Genomic DNA, 22,958 nt, shown 5'->3' on the forward strand with positions numbered 1-22,958 from the left:
TAAAATGAATAAACAGTGAGTTTACTGTGAAGAAGCTGTAGAGAGTGAGAGGTTTTCATGCTGATCAGTTATGAGTCACAAGATCTCTGGAGGAAATTTCTCTTAGAGATGCTGGATAGAGCTGATGCTGCAGATAGGCAGTTGAATAGAAAAGGGCTGCAACTTGGACATCTGCCCAAGAGATTTTACCACTAAGGACAGCAAAAGAATTCAAGCCTCAAGTTTGATATAGAGGGGGACTGCAAAGGTGGTTGTAGACTCAGTAGCTGAATAGGAGGCTGAAAATGCAGATACTGTACACTGAACAAATGTCGCATAAAGCTGGGCTTCGAGGTGGTTGTTGGAGATGGATGTGGATGGCCAGTTTTTTGGTTTGTGAGTGTGCCTGTGGTTTGTTATCATATTAAATGGCTACTCCTTGCTTGGATTATTTATTTAAATAATTTAAATTCCCTAGCAGCTGTGAACAGACATTTGGTTTTCTTTTTAAGTTTAAAGAAATAAAGGGGACATTTCACTTGTATTGAGTCTGGAGCTTCAGTGTATTTTCTAAGGCTGTTATCCATTTTTTCTACATTTCTTTTAGTATACATTGCAAACACTGTCTTTCCAAGTAGAACAGGATTTGGGGTCTGTCAGGACCAGACCTTAACTAAGGAGGGGAGCTGCTTCCTCCAGAAAGCTTCTTCCCTCTCTCCCTTCCCTCTGGCTTCAATCTGTGGTATTAGGTGGAAAGAGGTGGACTGTCACGCCTTCACATACCATGTCATCAGACAGCACTGGTAGCTCACTTCAGACTTATGTGGCTTAATCTAAAATTTATCAGTTGCAAAACACCTTCAGCTTTTAGTCGTGAAGTATTTGCGAACTGGTTAATAATGTTCTTGCTTTCAACTGCCCATTGCTAACATTTTCACCATAGTTGCAGTCTACAGATCCGTCTAAGCAGTCTGTCTAGATTGCCCAAATACGTTTTTTATTCCTATTCATTTTTCCATAAGCACCATACCTTGGTATTGAACAAGTTATAAATTAAACGAAGAACTCTTTGCTGAGGAGATTGTATCCTAGAAGATAGTCTTGTCTTTCATAGTTGGATTTTTTTAAATGAAGCTCAGAGTGAAATACACTGTAAGGTAGAAAGAGCATATTTCTTGCATTTAAAACACTTGCTCCTGAGTTATCTTGGAGAATAGGCAATGTCCTAAGCACTCTTTGTTCTCATCAAAATAATACAGATATTGAGCCACCTTCAGTAGGGCTTGTATCTTTTGTCTAATTTTTCCATCAGACCATCTTTTAGTAAAATGATGTGCGTTGCATTAATGACTGGGTATTGGGAGAGGACATTGGATTGCAAAGACAGATAGGGAATCATATATAGGTGGTTTTGGTTATTGCAGGTGATTTATATGTCTTGTATGCAGTTCTTATGTAGGGAGCTCTTCTACTGCACAGATTATGGATTGCTGAATAGCATTTTTAGTTAATGAATTTGATAGTGAGGGGAAGGAAACCCACTACCTAGGCTATGGCAAAAGGATCGTGATAAAGGTTTGTAAAAGCTGTTCTCCCACCCAAAGTAAGAACAAATGTATGAGACTCCATGGGAATTGCTGTGATAACAAAATGAAAGCAGTAAAGAATGAGGAGCTGCTGCTGCACAACAGTGAAAGGATCCCATTTCTAAGAAGCTCCGTGCAAGTTACACAAGGTTAAATTGCAGCTCTGTCATTGTCATTCATGCAGGCTGCAGTAATTTTTTCCCAGTAGTAGTTACAGTAAAGTAATATAATTTTTTTAACATTGGATGAGTCTCTTTGAAGCAGGCACAATTAGTGGCTGTGGGAAAGGAAGATCTTTGATTAACCACAATCACAGTATCCTGTGATGTGGGTTATCTTGTAGGCCTTCCAGAAGTGACCTGACCTTGAGCTGAAAGGCTCTATCAGTCAGCCTGACCAAAGCATGACGGGAGCAAAACACTGCTGGTAAATACTTTTTATGTCTGCCAAGGAACACCACACTATGCTTTTGTCAGTCCCAAATGAAAAATAAGGACACACAGCATTTTAGATGGATCATTGGCACACATTTGGCTCCATAATTTGCTTCCTATGCATTACTGTGCTGATTTGGTTATTGCTTTAGGGAAAGGGAAAGATGAACATGTCCATCCACATAAATCCACAAAGACAAAATAAAGGGTACGCAAATACTTGTGTGCACATTTGCAGCTTACACTTGAGAAGTGAAGCAAAGAGCAGGCTCTCTGTTGCTTAGGGAACTTGGGTGTATTATTGAGTTACTGTGCTGAAGGATGCCTTGCACATGAAGAACAGCAACTATTGGTGTGCTTTTACCTCACAGCAAGTTCAAGGTAACAGCCATTCACTCAAATTTTAATGAAAAAGCAATAGTCTCAGACTTTAATTGTGAGTTAAGAGATGAGAACCATTTTATTGACCAGAGTCAAGTCACCTAGTTCATATCTCATGTTGCTTTTAACCAGAGCTGAGAGAGAAAGTACGTATTATTTTTACTGGTTCTGTGCTCAGTGCTCATGTAATATTTGGCTTTTCTTTTGTTGCTCTAGTTCCTCAGTTTGAAACCAGGTGTAACTACGTGATGGCTACACTTGAAGAGTTTTTGGCTTGGAGTTGTGAGCAGCCTTCTTGCCTCTCTGGACCATTCAGTTGTTACGAGTACTCCAAATACTGGGCTTACGCTGACTACAAATACATTGCCAGGATATTTGAAGACAAGCCAGAAATTTTCCAGGTAAAACATTAATATTATCTTTTCCAAGTTTAATCATTTTAGATTACCTAGTGTAGCTTCTGAAACCGCTACTGGTATCCCCTCTGTGCTCCTTTGGCCATTTGTTTTAAAATTTTTAAATAAAAGCTGTTTGCTTTCAGGTTAATGGAGAACTAGTACCAAGTGGCAGCCATCTAAAGTTCTGTGTCTCCTTTATGTGCTTAAAAACACCACCACAAGTGACTAAACATAACTACCAGATTGGCAGCACTCCCTTTCCCATTTAGCCCAGCATCATTTTGTGACTGGACAGGCTTGGGGAGCACTGAGTCATGTGCATGACCTCTGCAGCTGAACACCTTCTTTGCACCTCTGCTGAAGGTTTGGAAGTGAGGTGGGAATAGGGTATGGTGATGACAGGCAGCTGGCAGGCCTGGCATGTTGCAGACTTGATACCCTGATCCACCTTGTACCCAAATGGTGCCTGAATTAACAGCTTCACTCAGGAGAACATGGATTCACTTGCAGCAACAAGGCTGTAACATGGTTTCCACTCCCTGCTTTGCCTTGTGACTCATTTTCTCAAGTAGCACAGTTCCTTCCCTTAATATATTCAGATTAACTATGTGCAAGGAGGAGAGATTCTGAGTCCATGGGATTATTATACCTTGACTGTCTGTGGAGGCAGTAAAATACATGAAGTAACCTGTCCATGGAAGTGCATAATCTATGGTAATTTCCCAATGTAGGTATTAGGACACCTACCTAGGATATCTTTTCCTTTTCTCCGTGTCTGTCTGCTATTTCAATGTATTGGTTCATCTACATTCCTGCTAATTACTGCAAATTGTAAGAGGGCAAAATTAAGGATAGCTGTACAAAACATGTATTTTTTTTCCAAATATATATAGAAAGAGTAGTAAATGAAATCTTATTTCTCTACTTTGAGATGTGAAGATGGAATCATAATTCCCTGAAAACATTGTATCACAGGGATGACAGACAGTACAAAATGATAAGCCCTCTCAAATTAATTATTTCCTCAGAAAGCATTTCCCCTGCTCCTTATATGTATTTTATTCCTCTATACAAGTAAAATTAGTATTTTTCAGTGCTCAGTCTTTTTTCAGAGTATCTCCTTTCCCGCTGTTCTGTGGGTTGAAAGGTAAGGTTTGGGCACAGAGACCATCTTACCTTTCTTTCTCACCTCGCTTCCTAAGCACACTGAAACACAACAAGGATTGCATAAACTTGGGCTGCGTGACTCTGATACTGCATCATGTGTTTTCAATTTGAAATTGAAAATTGGGAGCTCCAGGGATGTTTCAGGCTTCCCCAGATCTTCGAGTGACGACTTCTATCTGTGGTCCTGCCTTGATCTTCTCTCCTTCTGCCTCAACAAACAGCATTTTCCCGTGTTTTATGGGACAAGATCATAGCAGCTCAGAAGACCTGACTAGCCTGGTGCTTTATTTGGTCAATAAAAACACACTTGAAGGAAACAATTATTTTCTTACCTCCTTCTTCCCCTTGCCCCCATTCAAGAACAAAACTGAGGCTTCAGCAATTGCATTTCTGTGCAGGTGTCACACCACAACCTCATCACCTGACCTATAACAAGCAACAGATTGTACTGCACTTTTAGAATAGACAAAAGTAATGGTTATGCCGTAGATTTTTTTAAAGCAGAATTTGGGAAGGAAAAAATTGATGGTGTTATGCAAGCAAATATGGTGTATGTCATCTGCCAGTTTCACAGGCATGGGAGTGAAATGCATCCATCACTTCCAGACTCATATGGCTTTTCAAACACTGCTACACAATTTATACCAGCCAAAAGAGTTCTTCATAGAAATTCTCTTCCATTCTTGTGTGAATTTGATGATAACCCCTTTTTTCTTTTTAGATTTTATTTAGATTTACGTAAGGTGATTTGAAGGGGAAAAGAAGGCCAACTGCACTGTTATTTATAGTGATTAATAGGGCCATTTAGAAGTTGTTTGAAATTTAGATTGCACTGTTTATCATTTACAGTTGTGTGGGCTAAGGTAATGATTCCATTATTCTAATCTATGAGCAGTATCTAGCATCTTACATTTTTTGTTCAGTTGATATTTCATTACAGAATTTGAGATATAAATCAGAAGCAAGATATATGCGTGAAGTTTAAATAGAAATGAGACCTTTTAAAGTGACATACGGGTACAGATTAACTTCATTATAAGCAGCAAATGAAATAAATATAATTCACAAGTAATGTGCCATCTGTTATGGTTGGAACACCTTTTAGTGCATTTCTTCTTACTGTGGCTTTTTATTGTAGAAAAAGAACCTACTGTGACAAGATTTCAGTAATCCTACCAGTTCCTTTTCAGTTCATTGGTTAAAAACTATTTTACCCATAATCGCTTCAACTATTTACTACAGCTACAGCATTTTCAAAAAGTTCTTTTAAATCTAATATTGATTATGTGTGCTTTCTTTCCACTTAAATTGTAACAAAATACAAAAACTATTTAGGTGTGAGATTAAAGTGTAGAGATGGTGTTACGCTTAACTTTATCACTGAAATAGTTGTATTGGATTTTAAATTTTATGGCTGCTGAAATCTATAGGAGCAACTTTTTGATTTTTTTTGCTGCCTTTGACAAATGTTTGTATTACACTTCTGCATTTTTTTCAAATGATATCTTTAAAATCAATAACTCTGAAATTCAAAATCTTGAGCAACACCTAATTTTTGGGAAGGCTATCACTCATTTTGAGGGTTTCCTGAACAGACTCATGGTGAAGTCATCCTTATAATAATGTCTAGCTGTAGTTTTCCTTATCCATAGATCTTAAAAAAGGATAGTCATCCACCTGTCTGCAAGCAGCTAGCTTACATACTTAAATTAGGAGGCTATACTCCTATTTTCTCTTTATAGACAGCAGAAAGATAGGCTTTGCAAAGGTGTGATTGAGAGTGCTTTGACAAGAGCAGGAGCCAAACTTAAATTAGGTTCCTAAAGTTAGGTGATGTGAATGACCCCAAAGTGCTTTACTGAAACGAAGCAAATACCGTTATCTTCCTTTTCAAGATGGGAAAAATAAAGCTCAGAGATGAAGTGATTTGCCTGAGGCCATCAGGAAGCCAGGAATTGAATCTCTGCTTCCTAAGGCTCAATCTGGGGCTCCAGCCAAAAGGCACCGATATCTCTGGCCAGTGTACTTCAAGTGCTTTCCAATAAACAAATGATCAGGCCCTGCAGGTGGCAGGGTGAGCTATAGAAATATGAGAAACCTTTTTGCAAGCTATACAGAGCCATCCTGCAAAACACTTGAACCAGCTGAAAAATACTTCACTGTCCCTCATTCCAGCTGTCATCCCCAAGGGATTGCTTGTGGGAGGATCAATGGACTGGAAAGCTCCAGGATAATGTTCGTAACACATGCATACGTGTTCTGCTCTTTCTCACCACGTAATCAAGTTGGTTTAAGTTCACTGCCTCTGCAGTTGCAAAGGCAGGAGAAGAATGTGTCTGTTAAATAATGAGAAGCTTTAAAAAAATAGCATGCCACTGGGTCATAGATGGTGTATAGTCTATGTTTACAGAATACACAGGAAAAGCTGAGACAGGAGCAAAGACAGAGCAAATATGCTACATAGATTATCAAATTGGTTTAAAAAGGGAATAGGGATTTTTCCTTCCTTCCTTTCATTCTTTTTTAAAATGCCATATATCACAATTTTTCTAAAAGCAATCCTGAGCTTGGGTGGTTGGTTAACAGTGGAGAAAGGAAAAGAAGAATGTTTGGAAAGAAGGAAAAGAAGCCACATCTGACCATGAGCAGCTGGCCAGTCCTTCTGTAGAGCAAATGGGTAGCTTGAGTGATATGAAAGACTGGGATGAGAACTGAAGACAGAGATCTGGGAGGCTCTGTAGTCAGACAGAAAAAGAAGAAACCAGAAGAAATGATACTAGAAAGAATTTTGGAGGAAGGGACATAGGCCAAGCATGCAGAAACCCTACCAAGGGCCAACAGCTGCCGTGGATAAAGAGCGACTGAGCAGGGGAGGGAGAAGACAAGAGACTCAGACAACTGAGGGTGGGATGTGAATCAGTTCAACAGCTGACATAAATAACCTTTTCATTACTGTAGGATATAAGGTGGTCTGACTTTGGTTTTCCTGGAAGAAGTGGAAAAGAGAGCACGCTTTGGATTGGTTCTGAAGGAGCAAACACTCCCTGCCATTTGGATTCCTACGGCTGCAACTTAGTGTTGCAAGTACAAGGAAGGTAAGAAGTGCATATACATACAGCAAATACAGAAGAAAGTTATACTGTGCTACAAAGTTAGTTTTGGACTCTTGAGTATTAATTCTGGTCCCTGATTATTTTAGTTTCTTGAGCTCTCAGTGACTGAAGAGTACCAGAACTGTTCTATAGGAAATAGCAGAACTTCAGGGGCTTGGAGTTTGACTGGGGCATGGAGGTAACAATTTTATTTTCTTCTGTTTGAGGAAGATCTTTCTTGATCTGTGTGTTATGTGGTCCAATAATAAATATTTTAATCTTCCTAGTAGTTATGAATTCAGGAATTTGGAATTAGGAGATAAAGAGTTAAAAATAAAAAGCACAGAAACAAAATAGAAATAAAGTACTTTAGACTTTTACGATATTCTCTCACAAGAGCCTCTAATAGCCTGCTAGAATTAATTTAAAAGCAGAACATCAGGATGGGAACAGCCAGCTGTGAGCAAAGTTGAAAGGGACATTTGAGGCTCCAAACTAATTTTGGAGCATGTGGCTTTGTTGCTGTATCTTTCTGCCTGTTTGCATGATGTCTTTTTTTTCCCCCTTTATGTTTTTTTCCTCCTTTCCTTGCATATTGGCCTCAGGGGTTTTTGTTATCTATTATTGCTAGAGTAGTGCTAGAGCAACAAAACAAGTTGCATGTATTTTTTAGGTTTGATAGTATAGAGTGGAAGGAGTAATTTTCCAGGGGGATTTTAGTGTGATTAATTACTCCAACATTTTATAGAACAGTAAAATCATGGTGGCCTTGTGATTAAGGTGCAGGATTGGAAGTCAGGCATGCTGGCTTCTGTGCTGGGCAGTGCCATAGGTTGACTGTCTTTAAGGCCTGAGGCAAATGAATTGTCATCATCTTATCTGTAAGAAAGGTAACTCTGTTTAGTTTTTAGGTGGGGTTTCATTCGTGTTTATAAACAGCCTTGAGATCCTTGGGTGAACATGCAGCAGGGATACTCTGGAAGCTGCCCTCAGCACTGTGCTTTGGTACAGCCAGTCCTCTAGACTTCAGATGACATCAGTTAGCATTATGCATTGAAGTACAGACACTTACGTGTATTTAGGAGCCAGAAATCTTATTGAAAACCATGAGACTTACATGCCTAAATAGCTTCTAGGATCCACCTAAATACTGGGTGTACTAAATAAGTACAGTAATCTAGCAGATCTGATACCTGCCCTGCCTCTTTGGTCTCTACCTTCAGGTGTTGGACTCAAGCCAGACTTCCAGCATCACGTAGCAATTTTGCCTGCCTTCCCAAGACACTTCCTCCCCCTCTGGTAGAACAAAATTCATGTTCCTCTTAGGGAAAGAAGAAGCCTAAAGCCTTTGCATGGCCTGAAAAGACAAAGTTGTTTTCCTCTTCAGAGCAAAACCTATAAATAGATTGCAAACTTCCACAAGCTTGTGAATCCTGTGCTTCTTCAGAGCAGAAAGATTCCCTTTTGAGACTTGCAAACAACACAGGCTTTGTAACAGAATATAAGCTTATGCTAAACTTAAATAGATTTGCCTTTGCAGGAGAGCCAGGGACAACTTCTTAGCCCTTTCTTGCTATCTTGTATTTCCTCCTTTCATCCCTGGGGCTTCTTAATTTTTTGCTTCCTGATACTGCTTTGTCATGAGCCTGCAGGATTAACCCATAAGCCTCCTAACCTAGTTATTCTCTGCCCCTTCAGGGAGTCTAGCTTGGAGGGCAAAATAAAGTTGAAAGCGGGCTTGGCTTTCAGGAGAACTATTTTTTGTGCTTACACCCAGCAGTAGCTTTGGTAATTACCAAGAAATGTCAGTGGCCTGTGGCACTTCCATCTGTGCTGATCTCTGCAGTTCTGGCTATCTTGCTATTCCTGTCTCTTCTGGTCTTGTGCCATTTGGTCACTTTTCTCCCATTTTCAGATCTGTGACTTAGAACTGACAACCAGAAGCAGTAGGCAGAAAGCAAGAAATGAGTACCAAGGAAAGGGACAAAAAGAAGAGATCGCGCTAGAGTCTGAAATAAAGAGGAGGACTGCACAAATTGTCCAACTGTGCTGTAAAGTACTGCCTTTACTTTTCAATTGCTCAGTGCATGGGTCATTATTGGTACTGATTGTCTGGCACCTCTTAAATGTAATAAATTCTCTTTGTGTATTCCTTTCTGGTTATTTCCATCACCTAAAGTACTGCCATATAAAACTCCTATTTCTAAATAACATATGTACCTGCTAAGATATTTCATTTGTAGTACCCATAAAACTGGCACCACCAGTTCTGGCATATTCTTTTTTCTCTCTATGTAAGTGAAATAGAGACATTAGCTTCTGAGGATGAGATCAGTGTCTCAGCTCTGCTTGGCCCGGCACTATGGTGTGTTGATCTGCTTCTTTGGGCACATAGAGAGCAACCTGAAACATGAGTGCCCTCATGTGCAGAACAACCCTGTCCTTCTCCATCTGGGCATTTAGTCACGCCAGTAAGTTTTAAACTCAGCCCATGCAAGCCACATTTTTGTCATGTGGTACTGATAACACAAAAAAACCCCCAACAGGTGTTTCAGGATGCTTATGTCTGTGGATGTCTCTATGTTATTTATGCCATCTTTGGCACAGGAGCATCAAGGTGAGTTTTACTAAGAGTGAGGGTGTTGTGACTAACAACCAAATAAGTACTAAAGGTGATGATAGGAAAGAGAAGGTCATGTCCATACTCCTTTACTGTTGCCATCCTAAACACAGGATGCCTTTCTTTTTAAATAAGCATAGGTGTGGAAGCTATTCATTCAGTGAATGAAAGTGCTTTGTCTCTAAAAAAATATTTCCCCTGGTATATAGAACAATTTCTAATGCTCTGAGCATCTGTAAATGCTGTGTGTTACTCTGTAAAAGGGAGGAAGGAGGAACCAGATGGGAGAGCTTTTTTTTAAATTTTATTTTATCTGCCTTTTAAAAATAATTGGTGAGAAGCTGCAAATCTTTTCAGTTAAAAAATTAAAAAAGTGGAATATTTTAAAAACACTTTTAGGAGACAGCCTGTAAGCACTGCCTGTGTTCTCACTGCGTAGGAGATTCACACAGCGAGGCAGATTTATGTTTTATTGAAAACCTTGCTACTGCCTTTAGTTCTTTGCTGTAACTGACATGCACTGAATACATTTTTATCTTCTCTCTATTTTCAGGAAGAGATGGCACCTCTTCCCGCCTGGTGACACCAGTTTCCTTTATCCCACCAGGATCCCTTATGAGGAATCTAGCGTATTCAGCAAAGTCAACGTTGCCAACCCTGATCTGAAACGCTTTCCTGAGTTTAAGAACACAACAGCCCATGTCGTTACACTCAGTCCAGGACAGGTACCATTCACATACGAGCTTTACATTACTTTAAAGATTCTAGTAAATTATTTAACTGAGTAATTAAGGGCCAGGAAATCTTAACAAATGGACTGTAGAACTTCCCTCTCCCTACACTCTGCACTCAGGCTTGATACATTTCTCTCAGCACGGGAACTTTCTTTGCTCACAGTTATTTTACTAGCCTTTTTTGTATGAAAACCACAAACATTTGGAGAGTTAGTTCAGTCAGCTGCCCAATTCTATCAGAGTTCTTGCAATTGCCTCCAATTTGTGTGCTTTGAAACTTTCTTGAGCAGTACTTCAACCTGCCTACTCTGAAACCAGTATGTTCCATAAAGTGTATTTGATTAATAGAAGTGTAAAGCCAGCAGAGGAACTCATATTTTGATAGTGAATAAGCTTCACCAGGGAATATTTGCCCAACTTGTTGCTTTAATATCAGAGTATTGTAATGATGATACTTGCATTTAGAGGACACACCATCCAGAGGTTTCGTGGCGCTTTACAAGGATATTATTAATCCTGTTTTACTGAGAAAGTTCAGTTTTAAGTGCCTGGCTTACAGTCATGCAGGCAGTCAGCAGCAGTATGAGAGCAGGGCTCAGGACTCTTAATTCCCAGTCTCCTGCTGTAAATAGTGTCCGTCTTTATTTAATCAGCATGGTCTGTATTTGGAGTCTGAATTACCCTTTTTCATTTGTTCAGCAGTGCATGTCCTAGCAATGCACTCCTGCGCATCTCAAACTGTCAGGCCTTTCCAAAGGAATTTTGCAATGTTCATTGTTCTGACCGCTTAAGGCAGTGGAGTTGCCACTTGTAGTGCCTTTTTGTCCTTCTCCTACCAGATGATGTCACCTCTTTTGACCTGCCAGCTCAGCGACTTGAGCAAGCGCTCCCTTGCTCCTAGCTGGCAAACCCAGCTGCCTTCAACAGTTTAAGAACAGGTTTTTGCTAATCCAGCTAATTTTGAGGAGGTAGAGTGAGGAACACTCCTCTGAACTGGTGAGATGGCAGACTGGAGCGGGATGGTAGTTTCCAACAACTGTCTGTCAACTGGGAAGAATGTGCGCTTCTGCTGGTACAATTGCAAATGGGGAATCTGTGATCAGCCTTCATTGTTTGCGCTACATTATGTCCTAGTCATATTCCTAAAGCAAATGATTAGGTTCGCATTCTGCACTTTGTAATGTTGCAGTGTTCAATTGTTTAAAGCACAAAGAACTAATTTTTACTATTGATAAAAACGCCACATCTGTTCAGCACTGCATTATCTGCGATCCCCAACACTATTTCAATTTATAATCTCCTTTGGAATCATCAAGTATGGTAGTGAACCTTTAATATGATCTTAATTTTAATTAGGCTTAAAGCAATTAAAAATTAAATCTTGCTAGGAATAAAGATCTTGAGCCAACTGAGTAATACAAGTTGTCTGCATTTCCATGAAGGAGATGCCATTTGGATTTCTGCAGGGGAAAGTAATGTAGAGGCAGTGATGGAGCAGTGAGGTATTGCCTTCACCTGTTTTATCAGTGCCTTTTAGGTGGTGCTTTCCAGCATCACATCCCGTGGCTTATGGGGCAGGTGGCTGGGGGCTGCTGCCATGTGATGGAGAGAAATGCACTAGAAGAACTCCTTTGTTAACAAGGGAGAGGATCCCTAAATAATAACAATTTTGATATGTGCTTCGCAGTGGTTTTCACGTAGAATTAATACAATTACTGCAGAATTTGCAGCCAGCTTTATTTTGAGATAAGACATAGCATCTCCACTCCTTCCCAGAAGGTATGCAGAACATTTTGGATTAGATATTTTAACAATAAAGGGTTTAAAAACAAAGACAAAGGTGTTAGATATTCAGGAGAGTAACTGCATGTAGGGTGAGTGCAGCTTTGAATATCAAAAACTTCATGTGTAAAATGCCACCTTCTGGTCGTTGTTTGCTACAAGCCATTTTTCTACATCCATTTAAGGCTTTAAAGCAGAATTCCTTCCTATAACATTGTACCAATGCACAATGCATGCTTCGATTGCATCCTTTGTGCCCTTTCACTGTATTGTTCAGAGGTGAATCTCTGTTATAAATTTAGGTAGTTAGCTGAGACTTCAGGTTTTCTAAGGTTTCATCCTTTACTTGACTGGTGACTGTGGGCTGAATTTCCACAGAGGTCTTAATGCAACTGCTGGTTATACATTATTGAACTGTTCTTGATACAAATTATGATAACATTTAGATATCTAACTTTATTTAAATAAGCATCTTAGTAGTTTTAGGGTTTGTAGCTGTATACAACTATATCCATAAAGTTACAAGCTCATTGTATCACAAAAATGTAGGGGCTCCTTTTAAATATTTGGACCTGGTCACCTGTGCAATGTTTGCAAGGCTGAGTGGTAAGTATGGAGCAGGAGGTTGACTGCTGGTAGATTTGTGCTCACTGAGCTGGGGAGTTTTCACCCAAAGCATTAGGGGTTTTTTTTATGTGTTCATAAATTCTGCAGTATTTCTAGTAACACCTTGATTGTTTTCACAAATATACTGCTTAAAAGACAGCAAATGGGGCAAAACACGTCTGCATATATTCCACCCCACGCTCTGGGACAAGTGTTAAGAGAGTTAGGGTAAGATCTGCTACCCTTGACTTAAACCCATCCAGGACAGATGTCCTGTCTGCCATCAGTGGGAAGAACCTGGCACCTTTACAAGGCGATTCCTGAAGGAACATTCATCCCATCTTGTCCTTCAGTACAGGCTGCTGAAGGAGCCTACACACATAGATGCTTAACTTTTTTGATGATTAAAATTAGAAGAGATGAATCCCACCTGAAGAGGCTACAAAAAGTGAGATGCTATACAAATACAAAATCATTGATCATTCTTTCTTCTGCCCCACTTCTCACCAGCTTCTTGCTTCCTTCCTGCTTCCTAGTGTAATTGTTCTTAATCCATATCCATGTAACTAGACAATGGTAGGAAGATGAGAAAATGCATCTCAGCTTGTCTGAAGGTAAACACGTGAGGCTCCACACATCTGCCCTGCTAATGGAGAGCAAGCACCTTGTACACTGAGATCAGGACCTATGCTGTTACAGGCAGCCCTCAGCTGCCCTGCTGCCCGCTCTCCTGCTTCCTGGCCTTGTGTCCCAGGTGCAGCCTGGAGCCAGAGGGGTTGCAGTGCAGCTCTAGACACCAGAGGTGCAAGGAAAGGCCTAACTGAGCTAGTCTTGGAGGCACATCAAGAGAACGATGCTCTCTTCCAGCCTTGAAAAACATTGTCACAGTATGGGAAAAATTATTTTTAAAAAGATTGTTTCTGCTTGCTGTCTCTCAGCATGGTCTGCTGCTCAGAAACTCTCCTCCCCTGCTTTCTGAATGTCTAAGGAAACACATCTCAAAGTCAACCTGTGTCCACAGCTGCATTTATCACTAAGTTCCTGCATGTAGCTGCAAGGTTTTCTCTTTTCTGTGCTCCTGCTGCAGTATCTGACGCACCATGGGATCCTGCTCAGCAGCCAGAGCTCTCAGCAGTGCAGGCAGACCTCTGACATCTAACACTACCCTGAGCAAGCAGAAGTCTTCAGGAAGTCAGGGAGAGATGCCTTGTATGCTACCTTTAAAGAAAAGGGGAGGGAACTTCAGATTGGGCTTGAAGTGGGGAACAACAGAACAGGCAGTCTGAATAACCAAGAAAAATATGGATCCCAAAATAAATGTTGTAGTAAGTCAGGAAATGCAGTAATTCAGACTTTTTAAAAGGCAATAAAATGTTCCAGCTCAACATATAGAAAATGCTTTTTTAAAGGAGTTGCAGTGAAAAACTCCTTTTGTTGGAAAGGAGTTTAAGTGATTTTAGTAAAGGAGAATTCAGAGATGTCTGCAGCATTAAGCATAGCAGGTGGTTGATAATTCTGTTTTGGGAAAGAAAGAAATTTCATGTTGGAGACTACCAAGCTGGCCTCAAGTCACCCCATAGAGAAGGCAGACAGCCCAGCTCAACCTCTAGACACTGAACTATCATCTCCATCACTGAAGAAGCAGAAAAGTCCACTAGAAGTACACTAGAACTGGTAATGAAAACACCACTCAGCCTGCCACACACATGGAGAACTCCATGAGTGCCTAAGAAGTCAAGCAAACCAAAGGTGAAAGCTGCCAGTTCCTAACTCTACATTTCCACCTCTTCCCTGAGCTTCCCTCTGTCCCTCACCTGGGTCCCTATGGATACAGCGTGGTGACAGCCCCATTCTTTCCAGTTCAGGGCCTTCCCCTGGGGCTGGGCCTGTGTTTCTGACATCAGTGGCCTTCACCATGCTGGTTCAGCTGGTGGGAAGGCACCAGCTCGGGAGGAAGGAGGGAGACAGGGTAAGAAACTTCTTCCTGGCACCAGGGTAGCCAGGCACCACCGGGGATGGGGTATAGGCTGGGGTGGCAGCACTCTGAGTCCTCATGTGGGGCTCCCACAGAGTTGACTACACATCTGTTTATTTTCTTTTTAATTGCCAGGATTGCAAGCAGCTCTGGGCTTTGCTTGGGTTCCCCCACAGCCTCCCATCTTTTTCTTCCCATCACACTAGCATTCTTTGGGGCTTCCTTTTCTTGCACATTTACCCAAGTATCTTTTTCTAATGAGCGGGAAATTCTTGGTACAATATTTCACTTCAGGGTATGCTCTCTTTTTGAAGCAATTCCACCTTTGCCCTACCTTTGCACTGTATTGAGTTAATCATGTCCACTGAGAATTTAAACCTGTTCTGTTCTGTGCTGTACAAATCTTCAGCACTGCTCCACTTGCTCTCCCAAGTGTTCTCTTGGTTTCTTTTCTCCCATTACAGACCAGAATTTCACTTTATCTTTTCTGGGATTTCTGTCCTGCTTTGACTTCATCTGCTATATTTGCCTATCACTAGCCTAAATATTAAAATTATCTGATTAGTTGCTGTTTAGATCGGTATCTTCCCATCCCACAGTGCTAGATACATTCTGTAGAAAGCAGGCTAAGACAAGATTATCTCTTAGCTTGGAATAGTTCTGTCTTGCTTTTGAACTTTACATTCTCCCTGAAAAATTTTTACTGCATTTTTGTGTGTGTGTGTTATTTCACGGTGGTTTACTTAAACATTTCCTATTCAAATCTAGTTTCAAATGTAGCTAAATTTGTGCCCCATATTCATAAACATATGGAAGTCTGCTTTATTTTATTGTGGAATTCATAGTTGGGGGTGGCGGTGGTGGGTTTTTGTTTGTTTTGTTTTTTTTGTGGGAGTGTTTTGCTTCTAGTTTGCAAACCTAGAATAATACTGGTTTGTAAAGGTAGAAGAATTCTATTCTACTTCTCTCTTTGCTGATTTTTTTTTTGGTCTATTGTTATTTCTGCTGCTCCCCTGCCAGCTGGGTTTGTTTTTAATTACTTTTTTTTCCCATTTCTTTGTCTTCCTTAAAGTTTTAGTCCTTTTGCTTTTTGATAATTTTAATTTTCTTGCTGCTATAAATCCTTATTTTAAGAAGCATAAGCTTAACCAAAAATAAAAGAGGGAGAACAAGTGTCTTTATAGTACCTGTTTTGCCTCTGAGTCACAGTCTGTAGTGCCTCTATAAATTGTGTCAGCAAACAGTGCCAGCTGCAGAAATACACAACTTTGCAGTTATTAGCCTTAACCTGCTGGCACGTAAAATCTGATTAGTCTCTCCAAAGTCCAAGTTCCTCCTCTTTGGTTTGAAAAGGCTGGACTAGTTGGGGGAGATTGTATTTCCCTCCTAGTTATACTACTTCTTTGCAAAGCAATTCTGTCTCTGCTTAGCATGCAAGTTGTGTTGAGCCAGCATGTTCCATTCCTAATTTCCATCTTGTTTTTCCAGGCAGACCCTCTTACTGAAACATTTATACACTTCCCTTAATTTGCCTCTTGCTTTTGTTCCCTTGCTACATAGTCCCTCTGCACCATACCCCAATTCCCTAGTGCCTTCATCCATTTCTCCAGCATGTTACAAGCTCACTCTGCCTACGCAAGTCTCACAGTAAGGACCCCGTTGTTGGAAAGAGCTACTTACTCCAGAAGCTGTGCCTTCTTCTGCTGTATAACAGAGTTTTCCAGGCTTCATCATTATACTCTGTCATTTGGAGGACACCCAGATTCTTTAGCACAGTTCAGTGTAAGATCCCCTATAGAGCAGATGAGTGTTCAGTTTTTTGGTACAATTCTGCAGTCAGTGAAATGTGGGCAAACACTTGCTAACAGATAAACCCATTGCAGCTAATGCAACTGCACTTTTAATTTAAAGTGTAGGTTTCTGTGATACAAGCACCACTCTGAAACTTGTTCAGTGTAGAAAATGTGTTTTGGCTTCAGTCTGTGCAGGGTTTTGTACACTTCTAGATGTCAGGAATAACTAATTGGTGATATTTTTTAAATAATGGCCCTCCACAGACTGACTTCCTTCTCTGTTTTGTATGCTGTACTGGATTAAAGTACAATTTCCAAATGTTTTTGACCTTTAGAGAGCCAATGCTTTTTTGTTTGACTTAAATTGAAACCTGTGGAGAACATTTTGTCCTCTGGCCCAAAAATTACTCTGCTCTGATTGTCCTGTAAGTGTTTGCAGGACTACGGCCACAGTCATTGTCTCCTACACAGACATTTTCTCATTAGCCGTTTTGATATAATGAAGCACAGGACTATCTAGGTAGCAGAACATTCTTTTAAGTAATTTGTGTCTACCAAGAAAAAGAATTGTCTGCAATTCAGATACAGATCATTGTTTCACTTTCCCCATTCTGAAGTGTATGTGTTTATCTGTCTCTGACCATTTGTATTCCTTGTCAAAAAACGTCTTTTATGCTTTTCTTGATAGCTCCATGTTATTCTAATATTCAGTAATCTGTAAATCTTGTCCTATATCATCAAAACAACATTAATGTCTTTGTACCATAAAAGCCACGGGTTAGAATCAATTTTATGTCACAGCTATCATCCTGATACAGTTGTGGAGCTCTCATCTAAACTAGACTGTTGTGATTTCTGGGACACCTTCTTTTAAAAGCCTATCTACTAAAAGTGACAAGTTTAATACTGGTGATTATTTACCAGAATTAAAGCTACATATTGTTAATCACCTAGATGAGCATTAGGATACCTGCTTTTTGGGGAAGCCAGCTGGCAGTCCTTCTAAAGGAACTGGGAAGTCTGCTCAGTTGGAAAGTCTACAAAGCTGTTCTTGCTTGGCTGCGACTTCCTCTAAAGCCCTGCTCTGCTACACCAGCTGCACTCCCTTTGTACAGCCAGACCTTGCTTACCTAGAGTAGCTACAAGGTTACAATCCTGCATCACATGAGAAGGAGTTTGGATGAGAGGTAGTTCTGGATCATGTCCACTTCTTTCACAGGAGCATTAATACAATAGGAGGAGAGAATGGGCATTTAAGTCTTGAGAAAAGACTCTTTAAAAGAAAGAAATAAAGATCACCTCCCCCCCAGCCCCTATTCCTTACCTCATTCTGCCTCTGCATCCCACATCACCTTAATTAAAACACCTTATCTTTCTTCAGGCTTCTGGTAGTACCCTAATGTGATGTCTCTGATTCCAGGTCCTGCTCGTTCCAAGGCATTGGTGGCACTATGTGGAATCCATTGATCCCATCACTGTCAGCATAAACTCTTGGATTGAACTGGTATTTTCCTTTTTATGTCATAGTGATGTAGGACTTCTATGTCTGCATGGACTTTTGTCCTTTGCCTGCCAGGTTCAGCCCTATTGGGCATGCTGTGTTCAGAGGCTGAGGAGCAAAGAGCCCTTATGGATACATTTTTTTCCTGAAGAACCTTCCAAAGTTTCAGATCTGAAGCCCCAGTTCAACAGAAATCACATTCAAGTTTACCTCAATTAAAACACAAGCTAAACTTTTCATTTCCAATTTCTTATGAGCTAACTAGCTTTGTGCTGAATAGGGGATGACAAAACAGCAACTTCACCTCAAGCATATGCTTACATGCAAAGCTAAATTAGATTTTAAATCAGATTAATATGATAGGAAGGGGGTGGCAGAGGATTTTTGAATTTTCATTTCTCTCTGAGTTTTGATTTGCCTGCCGTTGGATTTTCTCAAGTATTAATTTATTTTCTTTTCCCCAGGCTTTGATTTTTCTTGCTTCTGTTAGCCAGGACATATGGGATGGTTCCAGGGATATCATAGAATAGTTTGGTTTCGAAGGGGCCTTTAAAGGTCACCTAGTCCAGCTCCCCTACAACGAGCAGGGACATCTTTAACTAGATCATCTCAATGCTCCAGAACATTTTCTGATTCAAATTACTTTTTCATTCATCCTAGCTTAATATAAAAAGAAAAAAACCCTTTGAAATGGCCTGTGAAAGCTGCCTCACTGAAATACTTACTGCTTTTTTTAAAAAAAACCCAAACCTTTATTACATTGAAAATCTGAAGGGGGATGAACACATGTGTTCAGCTGCTGTTCAAAGACCACATGATACGTTTCTTGTACCAGCATCAAACCAAGCACTTGCAGAGCAGAGGAACTCACTTGGGTGTTTTCCTCACGGAGAAATTTTCCAGATGAGACTATGTATTTAGAAAGGACAGCAGGCCCCCAGCCCATACCGAGCTCGTATATAGCCCTAAGTACAGTCAGGCTGCGTCCAGTGCCAGAGAAAGCACCAACAGTATTGTAGAGCAACCATTTAAGCCTGCCTTAAATTTGAGCAGCCTTTGAGGTAATTCAGAGGAACTGGCTGTGTGCCCTGTGCTTGGAAAGGCCCTGATGTCAACACACAGACTTGTACCCTAAACTGTGCCTCTCAAATTGTCCCCCTCTGGAGAAGGTGGTCAGGATTGGATCAGTTGTGCTGCTGATTGCTCCCAGGAGCCTGGATGGTGCATTACCCTTAGCATTTCTTCCTATTCTTACATGCTTCGAGAAAAAAAAAAATAAAATAGTGGAGCTAAACTCCATGGCTTTTTTGGTCATAAAAGTCTTTCAGAAGTCACCAAGATCCTGTTTGGGGACAGCAGGAGCGGGTCATTGTGTGGCATCATAACCAAAGGAGTGTTTGCTGGATCTTGCTAATGAATGACAGACACACTCCCCCTCCCCAGATACTGAAAGCTGCCATAAACAAGTGTGGCTATTGCAAACCAGGTGAAAGTTCCTTACAGAAATTATCCCTACAGCCAATGATGGCAGCACTGTTAGGTGTTGGGCAATCCATCTGTAAAAATAAATTCTAACATGGCTGCTAAAAGACAATACTAAGAACATTTCCATTACCAAATCAAGCAGTTTTTGCTTGCAGCTGTACCAGCTGCTTTCATATTGACAGATGTGAATCATGCCAACATTTATAGTCCTAGTAAAACCATTAATTATATTGGCAAGACTTTAGAGTAGAAGTTTAATTTGTTTTCAGCTGGATGTGAGCTACTCAAAGTATTTCTTGCTTCCTAACATACTCTCATGCAATCAATACAACCCTGTCATTCAGCAGGCCAGGATGAATATCAAGAGTGCAACACCTTAAATAATTTCCACATGTGGAGACCAAACTCTGTGTTTTGGGGGCTTGTTATATGAGGCCGTTAATAAGCCAAGCATCCCAAGCCACAAAATGCTGAGAGCACTTCGGCCTGCTTCTATCCCAAATTCTGCTCAGGGTTCCAGGATGAATTACTGCCTTCAACACTCAAACTAGCAGGATGCATGGTTTGCTTGATATGTTCCCCGAAGCCACAATTAGGCAGTTCAGGGCTATGGGTTGACTAGGTTACATCTTTCCTCCAAAACTTGTATGTCAGAGCTTCTCAATCAAAGCAAATTTATGTATCCACTCCTAGGCACTTGTCATTGAAATAACTAAACCACCCACCTTGTTTGGAGAGTCTTACTGTCTCCTTCCACATGCCCTTCCTTCCCATATAAAAGCAACTCAGTTAAGTGGAAAAAAAGCTAAAAAAGATCCTATAAAGTTTTGTTCTCCTATCCTAAACGGGCTAGTATCCAGCTGCCCAAGGGAATGATGCAGGAAGTGAAGGCCTGAAACAAAGAGCCAGTTACTTCCTTAATTTTTAGTTTTGCAGAAGAGCTTTCAGAAGAAACATGTTTTTCCCTCTGCTGATGTTTAAAACTGCAACAGTATGTCAGCTGCTGTTACATGATAAAATATTTCCTAAATGTCCTTAAGACTCACTTTTGTGCTTCTGTAGCCCCCAGTTAGTTACTGCCTTGCTGTAACATCCTGTGTGTTGTACTTAAATTAGACATAGTATGTAGATACATAAAATTTGCCATGTACTTCCATGGTCCTTGTAGTCCTAAAAAGCTATATAAATGCATACATTAATTAAATGCTAACACTGTATTGTAATTTCATGCACCAGATTCAATTAACAGAACACTAATAAGGAAAAATGTTATATACACACACTATAATCTGTTTTTTGAAAATCCTTATTCAGATAAGTAGTCGCACCAAAGCCTGTGCGGTTCCCCATGTGGGTAATGAGCACGCAGGAGTAGGAGAATCAGAAGTCTGAAGCCTTTCGCTGACTTCACATACATGGGTATGGCTTTCAAACTAAGGCCATCCATTTAGTTTTTCCCAAGATATCCCAGCTTTCTGCAGAGACCCAAGTGCTAACCTATCTCCAACCATTTTCTGTTCCCTTGATGCAGGATGCAGATCATGAAGCCCGTATAGAAGAAGCAATAACTCGAATGCTGGTATGTGCCATAAAATCAGCAGAAAATCCCAGTGATGGAGATCTCTGGCTAAATCCCACAGAGGTAAGCCCGCTCTTGCTCCCATTATGGCAGTGATAACAGAGAGTTACTGACATTTTGCTTAGCTCCCCCTGAGTCCTTCTGCTGCCTGAGAAAAAGAATTTTAAATTACTTCCCTTCATGTAGCAGAAGTAATTCATAGAAGATAATCACACAACGCTGAATTGAAACATCTCTGCTTTTAACTGGCTGTATCCTTGGTGTTTTCTTAGGTTGAGGCAACATCCCATGAAATCAATCTTCAATACCTGAATAAAGCAGTGTCTGAATACTTCAAGTGTCAAAAGGCAAGTGTGTCAGAGCAGACATGTTCCAGCAGCACTGGTGCAGAGCAAAGGACAAGTGCCTCATGCAAGAGGAAGAAAAAGGAAGTTGGCTGTGAACCAGAGGGCTATAGATTACTAACCCATGAATTTGCCTTTTCGACCTTTAAAGCAGAAAAGCTGCAGAAAATACCTTTTGGGCCTCATCTTATTCAAGTTTTACCACAGTCTCAAGAGGCAAGCTCGATGGGTGCAGTTGCAAGTGACACTAGAAATCTCCATGAAGATGAAGGAGGACATTTTGGAAAATTACACAGCGCCAGGAAGCAATTGGTAATGAGTAACGAGTGTGAAATGCCTGCGCATCCAGTGGACTCAGACGGCAGTCCAAATGCCTCACAAACAGCCCTTTCTACCAATGATTTGCTAGACTGTTTGGTTAATCCACATGTCATCAATTTAGTGGCTCGGTTGCTGTTGGAGAGAACAAGAGTTTAATGCCAGAGTGTTTTATCATTTCTGAAATAAAGAAATCAAATGGCAGCCTTGTTCTGGGTGTTTAAACTGTGTAATAATGTTTCATTTCAAATAATTTTTAGGTACAGGTAGGCACAGTGGTTAAGTGGCAGATTGAAGTTGAGCTGAAAGAAGAATAAGTGGTTAATGATGGCTGGGAAGAGAAGGGTATGTTTAGTTGGAGAGCTCCTCAGTGTTATGAGCAAAACAGAGCGTTCACAGTTACACTCCCACCACGCTGGGTGGATGGGATCTTTTAAGTGTTCTACAGCTCTGACCTGTGAAACAAGTATGGCTTGATAAGAGGTGGTAGGAGGGAGTTCTGGGACACACATACATAGCAGAGGGTACTGGGAGGGGGAAAAGGCAGACTGTCTTAGTGTAGACTGCAGCCCTTGACGACATTTAAAGTAAAAGGGTCAATAAATGATCAGTTGATCACATTAGAAATAGTAAGTTCAAATAAAACCTAACCTGACCCAGAAGGCAGTGCCCTCACTAATGCATCTACTTCCTCCCTTCTGCAAAATAACTTCAGTTTTGTCACAAAGCTCTAGGATGAAGCGAGACAAAAGTCCTTAGCAAGCAAGTGGCCATCAGCTGGTTGAGAATCACTTGAAGATGGGAGACAAAAGGCCATCGAGAAGTTACTGTTATGATTTATTTAAAGCCAGATGCGCACAGTTCCCCGTCTCTAAGGAACAAAACAAAGCAGTTATGACTTTCTACCTCTGTCCTACTCTTTACTGTAACAATAAAAATTTAATGATTTCTTTTTCTTGTGGTTGCAGTACGAGACCATCCTTTCTTCAAAGTAAAGTAGTCCTTGGATTTGTTTTCTAAGGCTGGGTGGTCCTTTGATTAAAAGGTTATGGAACTTGAAATACAAGCAAGAAGGTGGGTTAACACTGAAGCTATGCATGGAGGCTTGGAAAGAAACTGGAAAGAAGCTTCTGACATCTTCTGGGATGCTCTCGCCTCCTCTGCCTTCTTTTTGCAGTAGCAAC

General features: G+C 40.6%; 2 protein-coding genes across 5 annotated transcripts in view; one reads left to right on the forward strand and one right to left on the reverse strand.

Moving 5' to 3' along the window:
- Positions 1-22,684, forward strand: part of HSPBAP1 (HSPB1 associated protein 1) — a 38,523-nt gene extending 15,839 nt beyond the window's left edge. For both annotated transcript variants that reach the window (XM_074911530.1, XM_074911529.1), the window contains 6 exons: positions 2,597-2,781; positions 6,904-7,040; positions 10,211-10,382; positions 17,968-18,051; positions 21,065-21,175; positions 21,385-22,684. In XM_074911530.1, the coding sequence (XP_074767631.1) occupies positions 2,597-2,781; positions 6,904-7,040; positions 10,211-10,382; positions 17,968-18,051; positions 21,065-21,175; positions 21,385-21,933 (1,238 nt within the window). In that variant the 3' untranslated portion in view covers positions 21,934-22,684. The remainder of the gene's footprint in view (positions 1-2,596; positions 2,782-6,903; positions 7,041-10,210; positions 10,383-17,967; positions 18,052-21,064; positions 21,176-21,384) is intronic.
- Positions 1-22,958, reverse strand: part of SLC15A2 (solute carrier family 15 member 2) — a 136,629-nt gene that overhangs the window by 35,618 nt on the left and 78,053 nt on the right. Inside the window, exon 23 of one of the 3 annotated variants that reach the window (XM_074911520.1) lies at positions 4,245-4,371. The exons of the other annotated variants lie outside the window; for them this stretch is intronic. The gene's annotated coding sequence lies outside the window, so the exon portion shown is untranslated. Of the gene's footprint in view, positions 1-4,244; positions 4,372-22,958 lie in introns of those variants that run through there. 3 annotated transcript variants of the gene reach the window in all.

Source organism: Athene noctua, chromosome 7 (genome assembly GCF_965140245.1).
Source record: "Athene noctua chromosome 7, bAthNoc1.hap1.1, whole genome shotgun sequence".
NCBI classification, from domain to species: Eukaryota; Metazoa; Chordata; class Aves; order Strigiformes; family Strigidae; genus Athene; species Athene noctua.